Source organism: Hylobates moloch, unplaced genomic scaffold, assembly GCF_009828535.3.
Source record: "Hylobates moloch isolate HMO894 unplaced genomic scaffold, HMol_V3 SCAFFOLD_18, whole genome shotgun sequence".
NCBI classification, from domain to species: domain Eukaryota; kingdom Metazoa; phylum Chordata; class Mammalia; order Primates; family Hylobatidae; genus Hylobates; species Hylobates moloch.
In genome coordinates this window covers 66,996,599-67,018,998 of record NW_026652293.1, presented here as the reverse complement: position 1 = coordinate 67,018,998, position 22,400 = coordinate 66,996,599, and the positions used below count along the sequence as shown (strand labels likewise).

At 42.3% G+C, this 22,400-nt stretch overlaps 1 protein-coding gene across 8 annotated transcripts in view; it reads left to right on the top strand.

Annotated features, from left to right (window-relative positions):
• The window catches only part of TARBP1 (TAR (HIV-1) RNA binding protein 1), a 90,941-nt gene that overhangs the window by 66,484 nt on the left and 2,057 nt on the right, over window positions 1–22,400 (top strand). For 4 of the 8 annotated variants that reach the window (XM_032137586.2, XM_058430921.1, XM_032137587.2 and 1 more), the window contains 5 exons: window positions 5,954–6,040; window positions 10,400–10,596; window positions 15,178–15,259; window positions 17,239–17,410; window positions 22,183–22,374. In XM_032137586.2, coding sequence (XP_031993477.1) covers window positions 5,954–6,040; window positions 10,400–10,596; window positions 15,178–15,259; window positions 17,239–17,410; window positions 22,183–22,374 — 730 coding nt within the window. Of the gene's footprint in view, window positions 1–5,953; window positions 6,041–6,919; window positions 10,597–15,177; window positions 15,260–15,491; window positions 15,588–16,115; window positions 16,211–17,238; window positions 17,411–22,182; window positions 22,375–22,400 lie in introns of those variants that run through there. The other 4 variants (XR_004245173.2, XR_009210901.1, XR_009210900.1 and 1 more) reach the window with 4 other exon arrangements.

The following is a 22,400-nucleotide window of genomic DNA, read 5'->3' as shown; positions in this document are numbered from 1 at the left end:
GCTCATGCCTGTAATCCCAACACTTTTAGAGGCTGAGGCGGGAGAATTACTTGAGGTCAGGAGTTTGAGACCAGCCGGACCAACATGTGGTCCCAGGTACTCAGGAGGCTGAGGCAGGAGAATAACTTGAACCCAGGGAGGCGGAGGTTGCAATGAGCCGAGATCGCGCCACTTGCACTACAGATGGCATCAAAGTGAGACTCCGTCTCAAAATTTTCACCTCTTCCCGGGCTCCTCTTGCTCATCTTCATGTTCCTATAGTGAAGAAACAGATTCTGTTATTTTTCCTTGAATTGCTTTTTAGATCCATAGCTTTATTAATGCAGTTTGTTCATGTCAACTCTCAAATGGGTTAGCACTGCCCCAGAAATTCTCACAAAGGGCGGGTTGGTTCTGGTGTACCCCCAAAACTTCCTGGTGCTACCGTCCACAGTAGTGCCAATTGTTACTTTTATTTGCTTAGCTCAGCCTCTCACTTGTCATTAGACCTTGTATATTCTCTTCGAATCTGATGTTATCTGTGGACATTAGTCAGTTTTTGATGTAGGCAAAGGAAGGTTTTGCTGATGGAATCAAAACGGGATTCAAAAAAGGTAGTGGGGAAGAGGGGAGTAGTAGGCAGCTTACACAATGCCAGGAAAGCTACAGAATCAGGCCTGGAAAATTGGCAGGAATAGGGGAGGCTCAGTGGCTTCCAGAAATGCAGCCACAGGCAGGCCAGAGAGAGCTGGTTCACTGGGGACATTCCCCCACTGGACACACGGTGCCTTCAGCAGGTTTTGCCCTAGCCAGCTGTATACCTGCTGTCTCTGCTGCCTGCAGTGGAGGAGGGTTTTCTGTGAGCTCTGCTCCTCTAAGTTGTAAGTTCTCAATTTAGAAATCAGAATTGGGGTCTTTGGAACCAGGTCAGTTGCCTTCTTGTTAGTGGCAAGGAGGCTGGGAAGATGAATACCTGGCATTTTTCAGTGTCCCCCAACACTCATAAGATGGAAGAATTCCCTAAACTTGGAAGGGGATTCAGGATAGATATCAAAGAAAGGGGCAGTTGTCCACCCGTTTCCTCCTTTATTCAAAGCAAATTGCCTTACCCTTTATTTTTTAGAGAAAATAACGGTTGCCACGTAGGAATACCTATATCTTCTCTAGAGCAATCAGACAAATCTGCCTATGTCAGTATCCATCTGAGATTTCTTTTTTTTACCGTAAAAGAGTAGAATCTTCTCTGGTGCCAGAGTAATTCTTCCACTGGGTCTTTGGCCCTCTTCCCTCCTGTCTTCTCAGGCATTTGTTGCTATCAGCCTGTCTTCTATCCTCAGTCTCTCCTTAGCCAAATGGTCCCATTGGCTTTTCAACAGGCTCGAGTTGCATCCATTTTCTGTGGATATTTACACCGGATGCTTTCTCGTCCCTCTCCTGTAATCACCCTGGCTCTCTACTATTTCATCGTCAGACTTCCTGAAAGAGGTGCCTGGGTTCCAGAGGTTTAGTTTTTTTTTTAATTTACTCATTTTATTTATTTTTTTGAGACGGAGTCTTGCTGTGTCGCCCAGGCTGGAGTGCAGTGGTGTGACCTCGGCTCACTGCAACCTCCGCCTCCCAGCTTCAAGCAATTCTCCTGGCTCAGCCTCCCGAGTAGCTGGGACTACAGGTGTGCACCACCACGCCCGGCTAATTTTTGTATTTTTAGTAGAGATGGGGTTTTACCATGTTGGCCAGGCTGGTCTTGAACTCCTGACCTCAGGTGATCTACCTGCTTCAGCCTCCCAAAGTGCTGGGATTACAGGCATGAGCCACCGCGCCCAGCCTTATTTTTTCACATCCTTCCCAACCCGCTCTTGAATCCATAGTAGACCAGCTTCCAGTTCAGTCACTTCTCAGAAGACACTGTTGCAGGAGTCAAGAGTGACTGACTGACGAGTCAGTGGTCAGCCTTCGTCTTCTTCTGTCAGCCATATGAATGCTGCTGACCATTTTCTTATTCTTGCTTCTAGTGACACACACTTTTTCTGGTTCCTCCTGCCCTCTTTTCTGTGTCCTTTCCAGGCTTTTCCTTCCCTGCCCACCTCTTAAACGGTGGTGCTTCTCTAGGGCTAGGCTTTTTTTTATTATTGTTATTTTCTTATTTTTATAGTCAGTCTTATCTGTGTTGTGGATTCACGTATTACCTAATGTGAATGACTTACTCATTAGTGTTTGTATGACACACATCTTCTCCTGACTCTAGATCAGGGGTTGGCAGGCTACAGCCAAATTTGGCCTGGCAGAGTTATATTGGAACACAGCCATGTCCATGCATTTTCATATTGTCTGTGGCTGTGTTTGTGCTGACATGGCAGAGTTGAACAGTTGCAACAGAGCCTGTGTGGCCCGCAAAGCCATGTTTTTATGTATTGCTTGGCCTTTTACAGAACAAGTTTTCTGACCCTTGCTGTAGATGTTTTCCTTGTAGATGATTTTCCCTTAGACTAAATAATCTAAAACGTAGATGTCTAACACTGAATGCCTTATTTTTTCCCTCAAACTTGATCTTCTTCCTACTCTAGGGAATACCACCACTATCTATACAGTTGCACAAACCAGAAACCTTGACACTTTCCATGCTCTGTATCTGATTCGTGATCAGGTCCTGATCTTTCTACCTGAATATTTCTGAGTTCTCTCTCGTCTGTCTCTGCCATTGTATCTCAGCCCACGCTACTGTCATCCCTTGCAGTGGTTCCCTCACTGGGCTGCCTACATCCACTCTTGGCTCTGTTTCCATCTGCTCTCCACCCTGAAGCCCGGGCAGGGTTTCCATAGTGGGAATTTCAACAGTTCGTTGTCTCAGGATGAAGACTACGCTCCTCGGAGTGTCCCATAAGGCTTGCGTGATCTTAGTCCTCTTCCCTTTCTAGTCTGTCTGTGTGGTCCATTCTCAATTTACTACACTAGGCACACTGATTGTCTGTTTTCCGTTGCTAGAACTCTCCAAAGCTTAGCGGTTTAAACAGTGTTTTTTGTTTTGTTTTGTTTTGTTTTGTTTTTGAAACGGAGTTTCGCTCTTGTCACCCAAGCTGGAGTGCAGTGGCACAATCTTGGCTCACTGCAACCTCTGCCTCCCGGGTTCAAGCGATTCTCCTGCTTCAGCCACCCGAGTAGCTGGGGTTACAGGTGCCCGCCACCATACGCGGCTAAATAATTTTTGTATTTTTAGTACAGATGGAGTTTCACCATGTCGCCTCGGCCTCCCAAAGTGCTGGGATTACAGGTGTGAGCCACTGCTTTTTTTTCGTGATGTGTGTGTTGTCTGGGCATGGCTGGGCAGTTTTGCTCCTTGCGGTATCTGCTGGGGCTGGGACTTCCAAATGGCTCCTTCGCTCACATATTTGTCACCTTAGCTGCAATGGCAGGAGCAGCTCTGGTGGCTGGGCATCGCCCCCACTCCATGTCTCCAGCAGGGTAGCTGGGCCTGTTTATATTCAGTTCTCCAAGAATGTGCATTCCGGTGGATCAGAGGGTCGGGAGGGCATGGGCGGGTCATGTCCTGATATGCAAGTGCTCATCCAACCTCTGGATGCATCAGGCTTGCTAATGTTCACCGGCCACAGCAAATCACATGACCATCCCTGCTGGGGTGGAGGGGGCCTACATTGGGCATGCGTAGGGAGGGTTGGTTGACTGGGGGTCACCCGAGATAACTGAGTACCACACTGACCTTTTTAGTCTTTCCTGCTCATCACCAGACCTTTTGGTTTCAGGCTATTGCACATGTTGTGCCCTTTACACAAAATGGTCTTCTTTCTTCTCTTTATCTAGATAACTCTCTCTCCCTTCACATCTCAGTTCACGTGTCTTGTTTATTTTTGAGACAGTCTTGCTCTGTCACCCAGGTGATGATAGATCACTGCAGCCTTGAACAACTGGGCTCAAATGATCCTCCCACCTCAGCCCCCTGAGTAGCTGGGACTACGAGCACATGCCACCACACCTGGCCAATTTTTTAAAAAAATTTTTATAGAGATGAGGTCTTGTTATGTTGCCTGGGCTGATCATGAGCCACTGTACCTGGCCCATATTGTCTTTTTTTTTTTTTTTTTTTTTGAGACGGCGTCTCTCTCTGTCGCCCAGGCTGGAGTATGGTGGTGCGATCTCAGCTCACCGCAACCTCCGTCTCCCAGGTTCAAGTGATTCTCCTGCCTCAGCCTCCCGAGTAACTGGGATTACAGGTGCCCACCACCATGCGTAGCTAATTTTTATATTTTTAGTAGAGACATAGTTTCACCATATTGGCCAGGCTGGTCTCGAACGCCTGACGTTATGATCCACCCTCCTCGGCCTCCCACAGGGCTGGGATTACAGCATGAGCCGCAGCACTCGGGCCCATATTGTCATTCTTAAAGGAAGTTACCTCCCCGAGTATTTAGATCCCCTTATTTTAGGTTTTCATAGCACATAAATACTACTGCTTACAGTTAGAATTTTAATCTGATTTGATTTTTATCTTCTCCAGTAGATTTTTAAGTTACAGGAACTTGTTTCTATAGTAACTGACATTCAGTAACTTAATTAAATAAAGGAATTAAACAATCATCTGATTTGCCTCTTGGATTGGTTTCCACACTGGTCTTCCTGCTAATACGCTCTTTTCTTTCCAATCTGTCTGGCATTTATCAGTTTATTATCACTAAAATAATGTATTATTCCAAACCACTATGATTATGGAATAATAATAGTTTCAGATTCCAGTTGAAGTCTTTTTCAACTGGAATCAGAGGTTTCCAGATTCCAGTTGAAAGTCTTTTTAAAAAATTTTCCCTAAGATAGCTGAGTAAGTCTTCTACAGGTTTTTCACTATAGCTTTTTAAAGCCTCTACAGTATGATTCAACTTTTGAGCCTTATCTCCATCACTCTCTGCCAAACTGGCTTTGTCTCCTCTTGCTGCCTTTCCCTTAAGTTTGCCTCTTTGTCTTTGTTCTTATTCACTTATCTGTTCTCTCACCTTCCTGCTCCTTCTCCAGGCCAGTCCTTCCCATCCTGAAGGCCTCGCCTGCCCTGAAGTGAGCATGCCCTTGGCTCTGCCACGTGTAATCAACCCTTGGTATCCATGGGGGATTGGTTCCAGGCCCCTCATGGATGCCAAAATGTGAGGATGCTCAAGTCCTTTATTTAGAATGGCATAGTATTTGCATGTAACTGACGTGTATCCTCCCATACACTTTAATAATCTTAGATTACTTATAATGTCTAGTACAGTGTACATGCTATGTAAATCGCTGTTATACAGTTTTAAATTTTATTTGTATTTTTAATTGCGTTGTGTTTTTAAAATTTTTTATTTCTTTAAATATTTTTCATCCACGGTTGGTTGAACTCATAGATGCAGAACTTGTGCATACAGAGGGCACACTGTACTTTATTTTATGGTTTTTTTTTTGAGACAGGGTCTTGCTCTGTTGCCCACGCTGGAGTGCAGTGGCACGATCTCAGCTAACTGCAACCTCTGCCTCCTGGGTTCAGGCAATTCTTCCACCTCAGCCTCCCCAGTAGCCAGGACTATGTGTGCGCTACCACGCCCAGCGAATTTTTGTATTTTTTGGTAGAGACAGTTTCACCATGTTGGCCAAGCTGATCTCAAACCCCTGGCCTCAAATGATCCACCCGCCTCAGCCTCCCAAAGTGTTGGGATTATAGGCGTGAGCCACTGTGCCCTGCTGTACTTAGAGTTGAGTTATTCAGTACTTTATGTGACCTGCTGATTTTTGTGTGCACTGGCATTTGGCTCTAGGAAATTATTTCCTTTGCTTTCAGTCCTGTGCCTGCTGCTGCAGCCCCGTTCCCACCCAGACCCCGGGCTGTTCCAGGGAAGAGGCTGCCTCCCATCCTGGGCCCTCATAGAGTCCAGCACGGCGCTTACACGTGCATGGCTCACAGTAAGCTTTGAATGAATATTTGTTTATCTGATTATTTTTTCAGGGTGAAGAAAATCTTAAAACAAGCATTTGTACATTTTTAGCAGTTTTATCACATTTGGACGTTATTACTCAAAATATTCCAGAAAAGGTGAGTTGAAGTTGTTTGTAAGAATTTAAACTTGACTATAAAGAAAGAATTTTATGTATTTGCACCAATTTTTTATATGTAGAGCATTCCTGTGATTTTTGCAATTTCTCCCTTTCCTTTCCACTGCCCTGCTAATGTGCACATGTATTGGACACAAATACCCAGTAAATGGGAATTACCCATTTACATGCATACACACTGAGGTGTGCTTGAGTACATACCAAATTTATAGACAAATTACTGGGTAAGTTTTTGTTGATACTTGTATAAAATTAATAATTATTTATAATTATTAGGATTAGGATTACTTAGGATTCTTTAAACAGGACTTCCCTTACCTTCTTTGACTGAATGGTAGTTATTTAACAAATGCTCGTGCAAAGAAACTTAGGGCCAGACTATTAAAAGCTGTTGGGTAATTGAAGGTGATATAAAATGACTGTCATCATATGGAGTGTGCAGTAGAGTTACTTCATGTTTCTCAGGTTTAGAAAAATTTCCCCAGTAAGTTCTCACACAGATAAACAGAAATCATAACTAATTTTGGTTAATCACTGTGGCAACCGTTGAAGAATTTAGGAGAACCTGCCAGTAAGATTTGGAAGAAGATTCTATATTATTGCATCCACAGAAAAGAATGTACTGATACACTATAAACTCTAGGAGAAAACTTAATTGAAATAGTGTTATTAAGTGTTGAAAGTGCCATAAAAATATAAGGGAAAATAAGCTTTCCTAGAATTTTTCAGTGTTCTAGTTTTTAAACAGTGATATGTTTTTTATTAACCTCTTTCATCCATTCTAAGACAGGCCTTTCTCCACACCGCGTTTTAACCTCTAAAATCATGATAACACTTTTAAATTGATGGTGTCTTCCAGTGTGTATCAGCCAGATGGCAGTGTGTTACAGTTCCAGGAAAACTCGTTCACATCTTCCCTAAGATCAAGAAGGCTCTGGCATCAGATAAGATCAAATGTTGTCTTTCTGTTTTAAATATGTGCAGGAAAGAGATTTGCTTACAATCTATTGAGAAAGCTAAAACAGAGCAGACATTGTCCTGTTGCAGGGTAGATGAATAGCCTAAGAATAGTTTAGACAAATTCTGAAAATGAATTTAACTTAGAAGATGTTCATGTTAGATCTGGTAAAAATAACATGTTATTTTTCCATCAAGCCCTTTTTGTACTTGCCGTTTATTACATACTTTAGATTTATTTTTTATTTTCGAAACATCCAAAAAGGAACGCTGATTAGTAGAATGGAATAATTTCCATTGCAGCACCTTAGGAAAAAAAAAAAAAAAAAAACTGACTTGACATACCTTAGAAAAGGCCAAATTGATTTACTTTGTCAGTCTCTTCATTTGTGATACGTAAAGTCCATTGTTACCTAGATAAATGTAGGTTTGATTTCTTGGAAGCAATCACTTAAGACTTTCCGTTTTCTTCAAAGTGTCTTACTTAACCTGCATATGGGATCTGTACTGAGCAATTAGAGATTCAAAACAATTGTCACAACAGAGGTCGTAACCGCCCAATAGGTTCACCTTTTCTGCCACTTACACAGAGCCGATTTATCAAGACAGGAATTGCAATAGAGAAAGAGTACACAGAGCTGCTTGTGCAGGAGACTGGAGTCTTATTATTACTCAAATCGATCTCCCTGAGCATTCGGGGATTAGAGTTTTTAAGGATAATTTGGTGGGAGGGGGAAGGCCGGTGAGTCAAGGGTGTTGATTGGTTGGGTCGGAGATGAAATCATAGGGAATTGAGGTGTCCTTTTGTGCTAAGTCAGTTCCAGGGTGGGGGCCACGAGATCAGATGAGCCGGTTAATCAATTTGGGTGGTGGTGCCAGCTGATCCGTCGAGTGCAGGTCTGCAAAATATCTCAAGCACTGACATAGGAGCAGTTTAGGGAGGGTCAGAATCTTGTAGCTTCCAGCTACATGACTCCTAAACCAAAATTTCTAATCTTGAGGCTGATTTGTTAGTCCTACAAAAGAAATCTAGTCCCCAGACAAAAAGGGGGTTTGTCTTGGGAAAGGGCTGTTATCATCTTGTTTTAAACTATAAACTAAACTTAAGTTCCTCCCAAAGTTAGTTGAGCCTACACCTAGGAATGAACAAGGACAGCTGGGAGGTTAGAAGCAAGATGGAGTTGGTTAGGTCAGATCTCTTTCCCCACCTCAGTTACAATTTTGCAAAGGTGGTTTCAAAATCAGAGCACTAAGTGTTCCTATAAAAGGAAAAAAAACCTTTCTTAATTATGCTCATAGTTGTGTATTGTCCTGTCAGCTTGTTCATTGTATAAAATGAGCAGACATGAGAATTCACGAGCAGAGCTTTTTACACTGATATATGTGAAAGATGATTTACATCCTGAAAGCCCCAGCCGAGGGATCACTGGCAGTACCAACATTTTTGGGTGTGGGCTGGGAAGCACTGTTTTCCCTTTTGAGAATTATAGTGGGTTTTTTTCATGTACAAGTAATGTGTACTTAGCTTCAAGATCTTGGTTGCTAACACCATTCTCCAATAAAACAAACCAGGGACCGCTGGAGAAATAGCTGATTCTAAAACTAGGGCAGAAAGTATGCAAGATGAGCCTGGAGCATCTTGTAGAGTCAGAAAGCAAGGCAGAGCTTTATACATACACACAGTGATGTGAGATGGGCATGCAGAGGGAAGGCGTTCCCAGTGGCTGAAACTGAAACAGTGTGAGCAACAAAATAAAGCAGTAGTGGATCCCAACCCAAAGAATAAAATAAATATCCTCGAGCCCACACCGATATAAATAAATGATTGAATCAATAAATGAGTCCAGGCACGGTGGCTCATGCCTGTAATCCCGCACTTTGGGAGGCCAAGGTGGGCGGATCACTTGAGGTCAGGAGTTCGAGACCAGCCTGGCCAACATGGTGAAACGCCATCTCTACGAAAAATACAAAAATTAGCCAGGCATGGTGGCACATGCCAAGAATCCCAGCTACTAGAGAGGCGAGGCAGGAGAATCGCTTGAACCCAGGAGGCAGAAATTGCAATGAGCCGAGATCGCGCGACTGCACTCCAGCCTGGGCGACAGAGCGAGACTCCGTCTCAAAAAAAAAAAAAAAAAAAAGGATGGACAAGACAAAGCTCTTGTAAAAAAATTACAAGTAATTTTTATAGAAGCTCTGCCCTGAGGGAGGGGGAGCGTGATTTCTCACTCCTTCAGTGTGGGCTGCACAAGTGACTTCCTTCCAAATGGGATCGTTATAACAAAAGACTGTAACAAGGGCTATGGGAGTTATAAGACAGGAATTGTGGACAAAAACCAGTGTATATCATAACATCACACCTTGTAATGTTGGCAGTACAGTCACTGACCTTTGATAAATGTTGATGACGTGTTGAGTAAAGGAATGAGAGAAAGAGGATTGTTTATATGTTTTTATCCTTCTCAGAGAAACTTTGGGTAACTGAAGTGTGTTATCAGCCATGCTGATGCCTTTGGTAAACTATTGTGTGAATATGGTTGTTTTTAATTGGTCTGTAGAAACTGGGCTGCCAGGTGTAGCCGGTCAGCATTTCCACATGAGCCTTAGGGGAGAAGTGCATTTGGTAGGAGCATCAAAATAGCTTCTGATATTTCATTAAAAGTTTGGGTCCGTCTGGTTCCTTCATTAGTATATGTCACTTCCTTTGACCTTCAGTGTCTATTGAACCAGGTGATTTTAGAAAGCAAGGGATTGCTTGAAATCTCCGGGCTGTGAAGACTGAAGTTCACAGGAAAAGACTACAGGGAAATTTAAACAGTTTTATTATTTTCCCCCTCACTTCTTAATTTTCCTGCCACTACTCAGTACTGTGTGGATCCAGGATCACTGTTAGGGAAGACAGAGTAGCTCAGAAATCAGTAGCGAGAAGAGGACAGCACTTTGTGTGGTATCTTGCTCTAGGAGCATTTTTAAGCCATCGGAAGTAGGACTCTTGAAGACTATTTCTGACTTTTTCAGCACAAATTAAGATAATAAGTGACGGAGGCTCCATTTGAAAAACACTGTGGTTGTATAATGGCTAGCATAAAACATACTTTTTTCAAGTTAACTCAAGTACTAGAGTATTGGGGGCGGGGGGAAATGTACTGCAGCATTAATGAAAACTAGAGCTGGGAGAATGTGTTTTTCCTTGAATAAATTGCAAATGCCAATGCACCGAATTTGTCCAGGAGGGAAGAATGAGAGGCCCTGGTAGCAAAGCCAGTGGAAGAAGTTTTACTAGTAGCAGTTGTATCATTCGTATACTTTTTTTTGTGTCATACAAGTGAGAGTAAAATGGTCCATGTCTGTGTTTTGAGGAATTTTTTGCCTTTCTTTTCAGAAACTAATTCTGAAGCAAGCCCTTATTGTTGTGCTGCAGTGGTGTTTCAATCACAATTTTAGTGTTCGACTTTATGCTTTAGTTGCTCTTAAGAAACTCTGGACTGTGTGTAAAGTGTTAAGTGTTGAAGAATTTGATGCCCTGACTCCTGTGATTGAATCCAGCCTCCATCAAGTGGAAAGCATGCATGGGGCAGGGTAAGGAGCCCTCACTCTCCTCCAGCAGGGCCCACAGGGAGGGGGCAGTGCCCATGCCGTGTCAGCTTCTCCTTCCACATCCTCGTGCTGCCGTCCTGGAGCATCGAGGGCTCGGACTGGGCCAGGCGTAAGCAGCTCCCTTTGGGGTGTAATTACGGTTCGTTGTCAGCTCCACCTTGACCTCTTATTGTCCTTTTATCCTCAATCCTTTATTGTACAAATAATCTTTTACATACTTGTACATGTTTCTCTTCAGTATAGCTAAATGTCATCCTCTGTTGTTTGAGAACTGCGTAGAATGGCACGACCTGACTTTAAAGACACACTCTTAATCTATCAGCTATACTAGTTATAGCTAAAGGCTTTTTTCTTTTCTAAGAGAACTCTTCTGTTCTGCAAACAAAATCATACATGGAACTCAGTATCAAGCAAGTGACGTGGACGGGGTGAGGGAGCAGTGCAGGACCCAGTGTCTGTGAAGCCCCCACGGCGGTTCCCATGTCTGCCTCTCTTTCCCCGCACCTGTCACGGCACAGAAGCAGGCTGCAGTGTCATAAGCATCTCTAGGTCTCTGCGCTTGTTTCCTCATCTCTGAGGTGGTGCTGTTTTGCCTTTTTTTATTGTTATCATAGATTATTGCCATCCAGGAATTCTTGATTTTTTTTTTAATTTTAGAGACACAGGCATTATCAAGCAACATAAAAGATTTTTCATCTTAAAAGCTGAAAAAGCACCCACTAACTTATATACACAAATGGTTAACTGTTGGAAGCAGCATAATAGGCAAATAAAATAGCATTTGGAAAACGAATAACATGTAGAAGTCTTGGCCGTGACCATTAAGTTATTTGTACATGGTACAAATAAGACTGAGTCATTATGTAGCTTCATATGGGGCTGGGGCGAGGGTACCTCCCTGGCCACAATGTACCTTTCTACCTCCCTCCACTTTTGATGCATTTGTTGAAAAGAGGCATTTGAGCATTAAGTGGGTAAGGGAGGTTTTAGGGGCTTGGGAGAAAGATATTTGATAAATACAAATAAATACTAAAATGGAGAAAAGAGAAAAGTGAACATCATGAGATAAAACAGGGGAATAGCAGGAGAAAAAGAGAGTTAGCTGTGGGGAGATGGGTTCCAGAGGAGGGACAGAGAGCAGAGGTGGGAATAGATTCCTGGTACATCATGCACAGTTCTGTGTAATGGAGAATGACCTCCCTGTGCCTGGCCCAGCAAAGGCTGGTCATCAAAATTAGTCATTCACTGTAGCATTGCAAGTGACCCCTAAAATTCTAACTGTCATCTGAAAACTAAAAATCTTGATCTTTTCAAGGGACCTTAAATGTCTTATTTCTCCTTGGTATATGGTGTATTTCCTATTATTTGGTGAATACATGGCTGAGTTGACATGTGTAGATTTGAACATTAATATTTCTCAGGATCGCATTTGCATTATCATGCAATAATCCAAACTCAAGCTACCAAAGTTGCTCCTAATCATATTTTATTATGTAATTTAATGAACTTACATGTTACTTGTGTTTGATGGTTAGAGATAGGTAACCAGGGAACAGACGGTATAGTTACCCCATAGACTTTTCGTTCCTTCCTTAATGGAAGGGAGTTTGAGGGAATTGCCATAATTTAACATGCAGATAGACATTTGTCAGCTTGTAGTTTTCTCTATGATTAGATGGTGAGTGATTATTTGGTATTGAGACATTTCGATCCTGGTTGTTGATCCTATTCCAAGTTTCTTGGTAGCTGTGTTTTGATTTCTAAAAGCAATTGGCTCCTCATATTTTTTATTAAGCAATAAAATGCACTTTTAAAAAATAACTTTAAAAATCTCAGTACCAGGTAGGAGATATAGCCAATCAAAATAAGGCATCCGGCTGGGTGCAGTGGCTCATGCCTGTAATCCCAGCACTTTGGGAGTACAAGGCAGGTGGATCGCCTGAGGTCAGGAGTTCGAGACCAGCCTGGCCAACGTGGTGAAACCCTGTCTGTCTCTACTAAAAATACAAAAATTAGCTGGGCGTGGTGGCAGGCACCTGTAACCTCAGCTACTCGGAAGGCTGAGGCAGGAGAATCTCTTGAACCCGGGAGGTGGAGGTTGCAGTGAGCCGAGATCTGGTGTCTTGGCAACAGAACGAGACTCTCTCTCAAAAATAAATAAATAAATAAATAAATAAATAAGGCACCTTAGGCATTAAGCCACCTCTATTCTGTGTTTGCCTACCTCCTTGGGATCGGCTTGTGACAGGCACAAGGCCAGGTGCTGGGGGTTAGCCAGGTAGATGAGCCTCTTTCTTCATGTGACTCACAGTCAAATGGGAATAGATATCAAGTAATCAGAGCGATTTTTAAAAGTTTTAAAATAAATCACAGAAAAGTAAATGTGGTGATAAGGAAATACAGACTATTCAGTCTGGGTGGTTTAGGGAAAGCCTTTCTAAGTAACATGATGTTTACATTAAAATCTAAAGCATGAATAGGAGCTAGGTCAATGAAGACTGAAGGAAAGAGATTTCTGTGCAGAAGACACTGTGTTTGGGAACGGCCAGCCCCACTTGATTTGCCCAGAGCTTTAACTAAAACAAGCTTGGTCTGGCTGAGGGAGGCAACAGAGCAGTCACAAGATGGAGGGAGCCAGGGCCAGGCTTGGGTTGATGTTGAGTGAATTGGGAAGCCAGCAAAAAGTTAAACTTGAGAATGACATCATCTAGTTTTCTTTTGCGTTAAAGTGTGAAGAGCAGATCAGAGGTGAGCAAGAGAGAGTGGGAGGAAAATTGTGATTTAGATTAGTATAAGATTAGTAGAGGGACAGAGAAATGGACAGGCTTTGAGGTAAGGTAAATAAGAGCCTAAGGTACTTACTGGATTTATCAAGAGCCATTCGATAGCATAATTAGGGGATTGAAACCAAATTAAAATAGGTACAAGAGGGGGCCAGGTGCAGTGGCTCTCGCCTGTAATCCCAGCACTTTGGGAGGCCGAGGTGAGTGGATTGCTTGAGCCCAGGAGTTCAAGATCAGCCTGGGCAACATGGCAAAACCCCGTTCTCTATAAAAATAATAATAAAAAAAAAAGTTAGCGGGGTATGGTGGCATGCACCTGTAGTCCCAGCACCTTGGGAGGCTGAGGTGAGAGAATCTCCTGAGCCCAAGAAGTTGAGGCTGCCGTGAGCAGAGATCGCACCACTGCACTCCAGCCTGGCAACCGAGTGATACCCTGTCTCAAAAAAAAAAAAAAAAAAAAAAAATCCAAATGTGGATAGGATGATACATTAACATATATTACATCAGAGTGGTAGGTTTATTGGTGTCTATAATTTTCTTTACCTGAATATTTGGAATATTTAAAATATTTCATGTCTTTAACTTTTCAAAAAATGGGTGATGAGGAGGGTGAGACACAGTCAACTTATTTAGAAAATTCTCTCAAAAAAATAGTATATTAGAAAGTTCAACAGCTAGTGGTGGAGGTGCTGTCAAAAGAGGGCTTCTGTTTCATTTTTGGTAACATTAGTTGTTTTTAAGTGATATTCATAGTTAGGAAGTTGAACAGTGCAGAAAGGCATCAAATGAAAACAAGACAGTCTCCTTCCTCCCTTCTCCCACCAAAGGTGAAACTCCAGTAAACTTGCTTTTCTTTTAACAGCTACCTAATATTCCATTTGCCTTAGGTTATCGCTTGAGTCCATTACTGATGGACACTTTAATAAGGTTTTGTTTTGTTTTTTAAGACTAGATATAAAAGCCCTTTTGAAAAGGCTGAAGGAAAGGCTAGAATAGAGAAGAGAGGAGATGCGGAAGTTGGGGGAGATAGCGCAAAACCCAGGGGAATGGGATCTGTTGGGCAGGGTATTGCCCTTTGAAGAGAGACTCTTGACAGTGAAGGAGAAAAGAGGACAGGTGGGTAAGGAGGTGGCAGGAAGAAGAAAGATCTCTCACTCCTGTCTCCTGTGGTGTGTGAGGCATGGCCGTCTGCTGATAGTGAGAGGGTCGGGGAGGGCACAGGACCTCCAGGGAGTGAAGAAGATACATTGATTGGCCAGGGCAGGAGCATGATCTTGCCAGAAAAATGTCTTGAAATTGCTGCTTAGTTTATGGGTTGATGATCATGAATTTTATCTGAAACCTGCCTGCCATATTGTATAACTTTTATCTCTACCTTCTTTGCCTTTTAAAATATAAACTTGACAACAGATGTTTTAAAAATTTAAACCCTGCTCATAGTAAATCTGTTTGGTTTGTGAAAGTAGGTACAGCTTGACTGCATGGTATGAGTCTTTGGAGTAGAAAAAGTGACTTTTATGTAATGGTTTTCTCTCCTGGAAAAAAGATTTTCTGCCAGACATAGGTTTAAGGTTCTATTTCAAAATGTGAAATCTAGTAAGTGTCAGTTTTTAAAGTACGTATTGATCTTGGAGAGGTGTGTATAAATCTTAGGATAAAGTTCATAAAATTTTCTGTTCCTTCTCAACTCTGCAGCCCCCCTTTAAGATACTGAATTGATTCTTCCCTCACCAGAGTTGTTTCATTTGTCTGTGGCTCATACCATATTTTTAATCCTTAGGAATGCCAAGAAGAATTGGCAACGCATTCAAGAGCATTTCTTTTTTGCAACATTTCACCCACTCGAGGATTATTGTCTAGAGGTGAGTAGAGAATATCATTTGTAAATTCTCTGTTGTATCTTTAATCCTGATGCTTCCTTTCTGCTTTTGTTGAAGGGTTGTGATTAGGGTAAAGTTTTTTTCTTGCTTACAAACGTCACCTTAACATTTTAAAGTTCTAAGTTTAACTTTGTCACTTTATGCAGATGACTTGCTTTCATTTCACTCTTAAGCAGTGAAAATTGGCTAGTCATTTTCACTTTCTATTTCTCAGGCAGTGTCTGGCTTGTAAACAATGGAAGGGAATATTTAACTCTAAACAGAAATCTGTTCTGACATTAAAAGGAAATGAGTGAGAACATTTGTGCAGGTGAGATTTCATTGTACTGAAGCCCATTGTTAATGAAAGAACAAAAAGATACACTCTTTTGTTAATGGCAATTTTTAGGTTCTGGGTAATGAGAATTGTATAGGAAATGGTACATCACCTCACTGACTGTAACAAAATGTGCTTATATAATTTTAAGAACCATAAACATGCTTATTATGATTAACATGTAAATTAATTCAATATGTAAATCATTAGACATTGCATAAATTATGTTACCTTTTCCCTTTTTCAACTGTAATTATAATGTGCCACCCTCGAATTTAAATCATTGACCTAGGACTTTTCCTCTGAAGAACTTGTAAGTTATTGGTAACTTAAGCTACTGTGCATAAGCAATTTTTTTGGTGGATTACTAAGATTATTGATAAACTGATCTTTAAAAAAGTATAGATCTATATATTGTGAGATGGCATCCTAGAACACTAATGTGTATTTTCTGCTGCTTCACTGCAAATATCATTTAGGATTTTTCAAAGATTTTAATATGCTCTGCTCTGTGTTCTTTAGCGCCCAGAATGCTTTGTCTGGCATCTTTCTGCAGGACTCCTCTAGTCACTCTGTAGTGTTAAGTCAGCCTTTTTCTATTCAGTCCTCCAACAGGAGTAAGTCCTTTGCCTCCCTCCTGCCCTCCCTCATCCTTACCTTTGACCATGTCACTCTCATATGTTTTATGATTTATTCTCCAGTCATGAAATGAATTAAAAGTATGTGTGTAAATAAAATAATGGAGCTTAATTGTTCACAAGAACTGTATCTCTTCATGTATTTGGAGCTGTACTTAGTGCCCCCTTAGTCAACATGTAGTCGTGATCATTGTGCCAGTTTAAGTTTGCACAGATATAGCATGAAGAAAACCGTATTCATTCTAAAACCTTTCATGAAGACATGTGCATTGCTGCTAAGAGTATTGTTTCATTTTTAAGTTGCCTGTTACTTGGACCTGTGCTTCCTATGTACTTTTTTCACTGTTGGTCATTTTTGTGGTTCAGTTCTTTTAGTAAGTAAGAAAAGCAAAGGAGGATTGCTTATGCGATGACTGTTTACAGTGGTGTCAGACTGTGCCGTTTTCACGAACACTTTAATATGCTGTTGTAATCTGATTTTATCCTCGTCTTACAAATGAGGAAGTTGAAGCCAAGAAAGGCTGAATCACTTGCCTAACGTCACAAAACTAATTATATTAGTCAAACCAGAATTCAGATTCTAAATTTATCTAATGGGTACGAGAGTAAAAGACTTGTCATGAAAAGAGCTTGAACTTGATTGCCTTTGGAGGTATTTAATTGTCAGTAAATTGCACTTATCCAAATACTGTCCATCATTAGAACTGATTACTTCTGAAACACTGTTTTTATTAGTCACATACTGGTTTATTACACACAGTTAGAAGTACCAGAGTACAAGTTCTGCCTCCTCTCAGGGATTCCCTAAATTAATCCCCTAATTTCTCAGAGAAGATGAGAAATATATATAGACAGCTGCTATAAGATATAAATGAAAGTATATAGTTTGATCAGATGTAATAGTTTGGAAAATATATCATTAATAATTAAGTTGTATTTTAAATATGTTATATATTTCTTTGTTATTTTTAAGGGAAGAAATTTAGATTTTATAATTCTCTTTTCAGACCATATTTTACATCCTTCCACGCCTTTCAGGCCTTATTGAAGATGAATGGATCACCATTGATAAATTTACCAGATTCACTGATGTTCCTTTAGATGCAGGATTTCAGTGGTACCTTTCTCAAACTCAACTTAGTAAACTAAAACCAGGTGACTGGTCTCAGCAAGACATAGGTAAAAAATAATTTTCATTTTATTTTTTCCCCTTGTTGATCTGGTTAGATTTTTTTGATTTAAGTTACTAAGGACAGGTAGTTAATAATAATATCACTTTCATTGACATGGTGAACTCTGCCTTTCCACTTAGGGAAAAGACAGTGAAAAAGTGTGGTATAACTTTAACTAACACTTTTAGTGAAAGTTAGCTTTAAAGCTATTTAAAAAAAAAAAAAAAAACAGCCAAAGAAAGCCTGATCTGCTTTATGTAAAGCTGATGGCCAGTGGCCTCCCTTTTAAGTAGTATTGTTCATTAACACTTACTGCTTTTCTACTGTATATTTCTGTAAAAATAAACATTTCCAAAAGGACCAAATGATGAAATCTCTTTTTTTGTTCTTCGTGGGAATAAAGCAGAGCTCTTGATTCTAGTCCCCTCTTGGTTGGTTGGATGCTGCTTCATGTTATCCCTTCTCCTCTGTCTCACCCTTCCCTGTACAATGACTCCTTTCCACCAGCTTCCTCTGGGACCCACATTCCTCTCCTCCCCCTCTCCCTCCCCTCCCTCCTCCCCCATCCTCCCCCTCCTCCCCCTCCACCTCTTCTCCCTCCCCCTTTTCCTCCCTCCCCCTTCCCCCTCCACCCCTTCCCCCTCCCCCTTCCCCCTCCCCCCTTCCCCCTCCGTCCCATCCCCCTCCCCCCTCCCCCCTGCCTCTTCCCCCCTCTTCCCCCTCCCCCTTTCCCCCTCCTCCTATTCCCTCTCCCACTTTTCCCCATCGCCCTCCTCCCCCTCCCCCTGTTCCCCCTCCTTCCCCTCCCCCTCCTCTCTCTCCTCCCACTCCCCTTTCTCCCCTTCCCCCTCCTCTTCCTCCCCTACTCCCTCCTCTTCCTCCCCTACTCCCTTCTCCCTTCCCTCCTTCCTTCTCCCTTCCCTCCTCCCTTCTCCCTTCCCTCCCTCTCCACTTTCCCATCCCCTCCCCCTTCCCCCTCCTCCCCCTCCTCCTCTTCCCCTTCACAGTCAAGCTGTCCTTAAAACCCAAGAATCAGGTTCCCTAACTCAATTTAAAAATGACAGCTAACCATCTTAATGACTGTAGGCTATCTTCCTGTCTGTCACTCACATTTTAGCCTCGTTCTGACTCTCCCCAACCGATTACCACCTTCGAAACTTCTTTCACGAAATTAGAAATTTTCTTTCAGTTTCCTTTACACAGTCCGAGTGGACAGATGGACGCTGCCCTCAGATTGCACCTGCCCATTCTGTGCCACGTGTTTGCCAGTCTCCGGCCGTCCTGCCTTTCCTCCTCACTCTGACCCTTCTCGCTCTGAGTCCCCCACATGCCCTGACATCGGTGCTTCTCCAAACTTTTCATGTCTTCAGGACTCACATGTGACTTGTTGAAAATTCAGATTCCATGTCCCACCCTTAGTTTTTATTTTTTTTTAAAGGCCAATTATGGGTCTGGAACCACCCTTAGTTTAATTCAGTATCTCTGAGGAGAGTTCTGGGAAAATGCAATTTTTTGTCAGGCCTCTGGATGGTTCACTAAGGTGTTTTAAGACATATTGTCCTAAATTTATTCATTCAACAAAGATTGATTGATTGTCTCCTGTGTGTTAGACATGAGACCCAGTAACTGCCTCATAGAGCCCACGTTCTTACAGAGGAGACAACAGGGAACACGTACCTAACACAGTGTCTGGTAGTAGAAGTACCGTGAAAAAACAAAGCAGGGTGAAGAGACGGACAGAGGGTGAGAAAGACCTTTCTAAGGAGTTGACATTGAGCGGAGACCTCAAGGAAGTACGGGCAAGGCAAGGTCTGTCCTGGCGAGAGCTTTACTGGAAAAGAAAGAGCAACTGTGAAGATTCTAGAGCAAAGGACAGTGACAGGAGGCACTTCCCAGTGCGGTTGGGTAGAGCCTGGGAGGAGAGGGAAGAGAGATGGCGCTGTAGACAGCTGCCGAGTTCTGCGTAAAGCTGAGCAGGGGAAATACAGCGTTACTGGAATGGCAGAATGGCTAATGAGGTCTGTCTGTTCTGCCTGGTTTTAGTAAAGAGGGGCATGTTGTGATAGGCTTTCCATGCTGAGGCTTAAATGTTAGTATACCCCTATTTTTTTTTCTTTTTTATAAAAGTTTTACTTCATTTTTAACTGACAAATAATAATTGTACATATTTATGGGGTACAGTGTGATGTTTTCATGCATATATACATTGTGTAATGGTCAAATCAGGATAATTAGCATATCTGTCACCTCTCACATTTGTGATGAGAACATGGAAAATCCTCTCTTCTAGCTATTTGGAAGTATACATACATTATTGTCACCTATAGTCATCTTACTGTGTACTAGAACACAAGAGCTTATTCCTGACTAACTTTGTATCCTCTGACCAGCCTCTCCTCCTGCCACTGAAGGTTTTCACTGGCCCAGTCTTCTCACTCTTCATGCTCTCCCAGAACACATTTATTAATGTCCCCAACTTGAAACCACCGCCTGTGTAACTGTAACTTTCAAATCCTTATCTGCTGCCCAGCCTCTGTCCTGAACAGACTGGACATTAGCACCTGGATATTCCTTAAGCTCCTGAAATATCACCATATCCAAATTCAGTTTGCCTTTCTGCCCAAAAGTGCCTGCTCTGTATGCCCTATTAATGGTATCGCCCAATCATCATGGAAGTCGTTCTGGTCCTATTTTTGCTCTTGCCACATCCGTTACCCAGTCTTGGCGATTTCACTTCCCAAAGCTGCCTCCTCCTCCTCTTCTTTAGCCCCTCTTGCCTTGTCTTCATTGAGGCTGGCATTGTCTTTACCTGGACTAGTGTAAAAGCCCCTTAATGGTTTTCTAGCCTCCACATAGCTATTAAAAGAGATTTTTCTAAGACACACAGCAGTACGGTTACTCTCCTTCTTAAAATTTTTTAATGGCTTTTATCTGTGGAAGAATTTTTTTTTTTTCTTTGAGACAGAGTCTCGCTCTGTCTCTCAGTCTGCAGGCTGGAGTGCAGTGGCACAATCGCAGCTCACTGCAACCTCTGCCTCACGGGTTCAAGCGATTCTCGTGCCTCAGCCTCCCTAGTAGCTGGGCTTACAGGCGTCCACCACCATGCCTGGCTAATGTTTGTATTTTTAGTAGAGATGGGGTTTTGCTGTGTTGTCCAGGCTGGCCTCAAGCTCCTGACCTCAGGTGATCCTCCCACCTTGTCCTCCCAAAGTGCTAGGATTATAGGCGTCCACTACCACGTCTGGCTAATGTTTGTATTTTTAGTAGAGATGGGGTTTCACCATGTTGGCCAGGCTGGCCTCAAACTCCTGGCCTCCCAAAGTGCTGGGATTATAGGCGTCCACCACCACGCCTGGCCAATGTTTGTATTTTTAGTAGAGTCGAGGTTTCGCCATGTTGGCCAGGCTGGTGTCAAACTCCTGACCTCAGGTGATCCTCCCACCTTGGCCTCCCAAGGTGCTGCTGGGATTACAGGCGTGAGCCACCATGCCTGGCCAATAGAATAAATTCTTTATCATGGTATGCAAAGCCCTTCGGTTTGAGCCATGTCCCTCCACTCCATTGCAGGCTGTGCACTAAACCAAGGTACTTGCTGCTGCCTGAACCATGTTGCTCCTACATCCCATGCATGTGCACGTGCTGTATCTACTGTCTGCTTTGCAAACTTTTACCTTCCTTCCTGTGAGCCTTCCGGGGTCTTACCCTTTGCTTCTTCCTCCCCTAGACATTAGTAACCCCTTTCTGTGCGAGCGTTACCTTTACTGTTATCCTGTGTTATAGTTATTTGCATGTCTGTCCTATCCTAAGTGAACTAAGTGCTCCTTGATTGCTCACGAGGCAGTTTGGAGTAGGACAGAGTTGAGGAAGAGCCTGAGAGGTAGAGTCTCAGTCCTGTACTACAGAGATGAAAACACTGCAGTCAGATAGGCTAGTAACGTTCTGTGTCCTCATCACTTTTGTCAAGAGATAACTGCTTTATACAAAATCCTTCATTTTAGAAAAGTTACTGCAAGCACTTGTAAAATTATTTCAGATATTATATTGTTTTCAGAAATACAGTCTTTCCATAGACAATCCCAATCTAATATACTGTTGTTTGTAAGATACATCATTATTGGCCGGGCGCGGTGGCTCACGCTTGTAATCCCAGCACTTTGGGAGGCCGAGGCGGGCAGATCACAAGGTCAGGAGATCGAGACCACGGTGAAACCCCATCTCTACTAAAAATACAAAAAAAAAATTAGCCGGGCGTGGTGGCGGGCGCCTGTAGTCCCAGCTACTCGGAGAGGCTGAGGCAGGAGAATGGCGTGAACCCGGGAGGCGGAGCTTGCAGTGAGCCGAGATTGCGCCACTGCACTCCAGCCTGGGCGACAGAGGGAGACTCCGTCTCAAAAAAAAAAAAAAAAAAAAAAAAGATACATCATTATTTTATGTACTTCCAAGGAAAAAAATGTTACCGAACTATGATACTCTGGATTCTAAGATATGTCTCAATTTCAGATATGCTAAAATGTGAAAAAATGTATATCTCATGTTTCTATGAAGTATCATAATATATTGGTTAGTAAAGCTGATTTTGAAAACTTAAAATTACTACTACAAATGGGAATTGTGTCTGAATCCAACTAAAGTTTTTTAGTGAATGCTTTGTTAAATCTCATTCTAAATTACCTCATTCTAAATTATTTCACATCCTTAAAAATACATATACATGTATAAATAAATATATAGAGATTCAGATTTATTTATATGTGGGATTGTTTTCTTTTTCCTTCCCAGGTACTAATTTGGTTGAAGCAGATAACCAAGCGGAGTGGACCGACGTTCAGAAGAAGATTATCCCGTGGAACAGTCGTGTTCCCGACTTAGACCTGGAGCTCCTGTTTCAGGATCGTGCTGCCAGACTTGGAAAGTCAATTAGTAGACTCATCGTCGTGGCCTCGCTCATTGACAAACCGACCAATTTAGGAGGTAAAGTTGGAGTTTTCCAGGAGCTT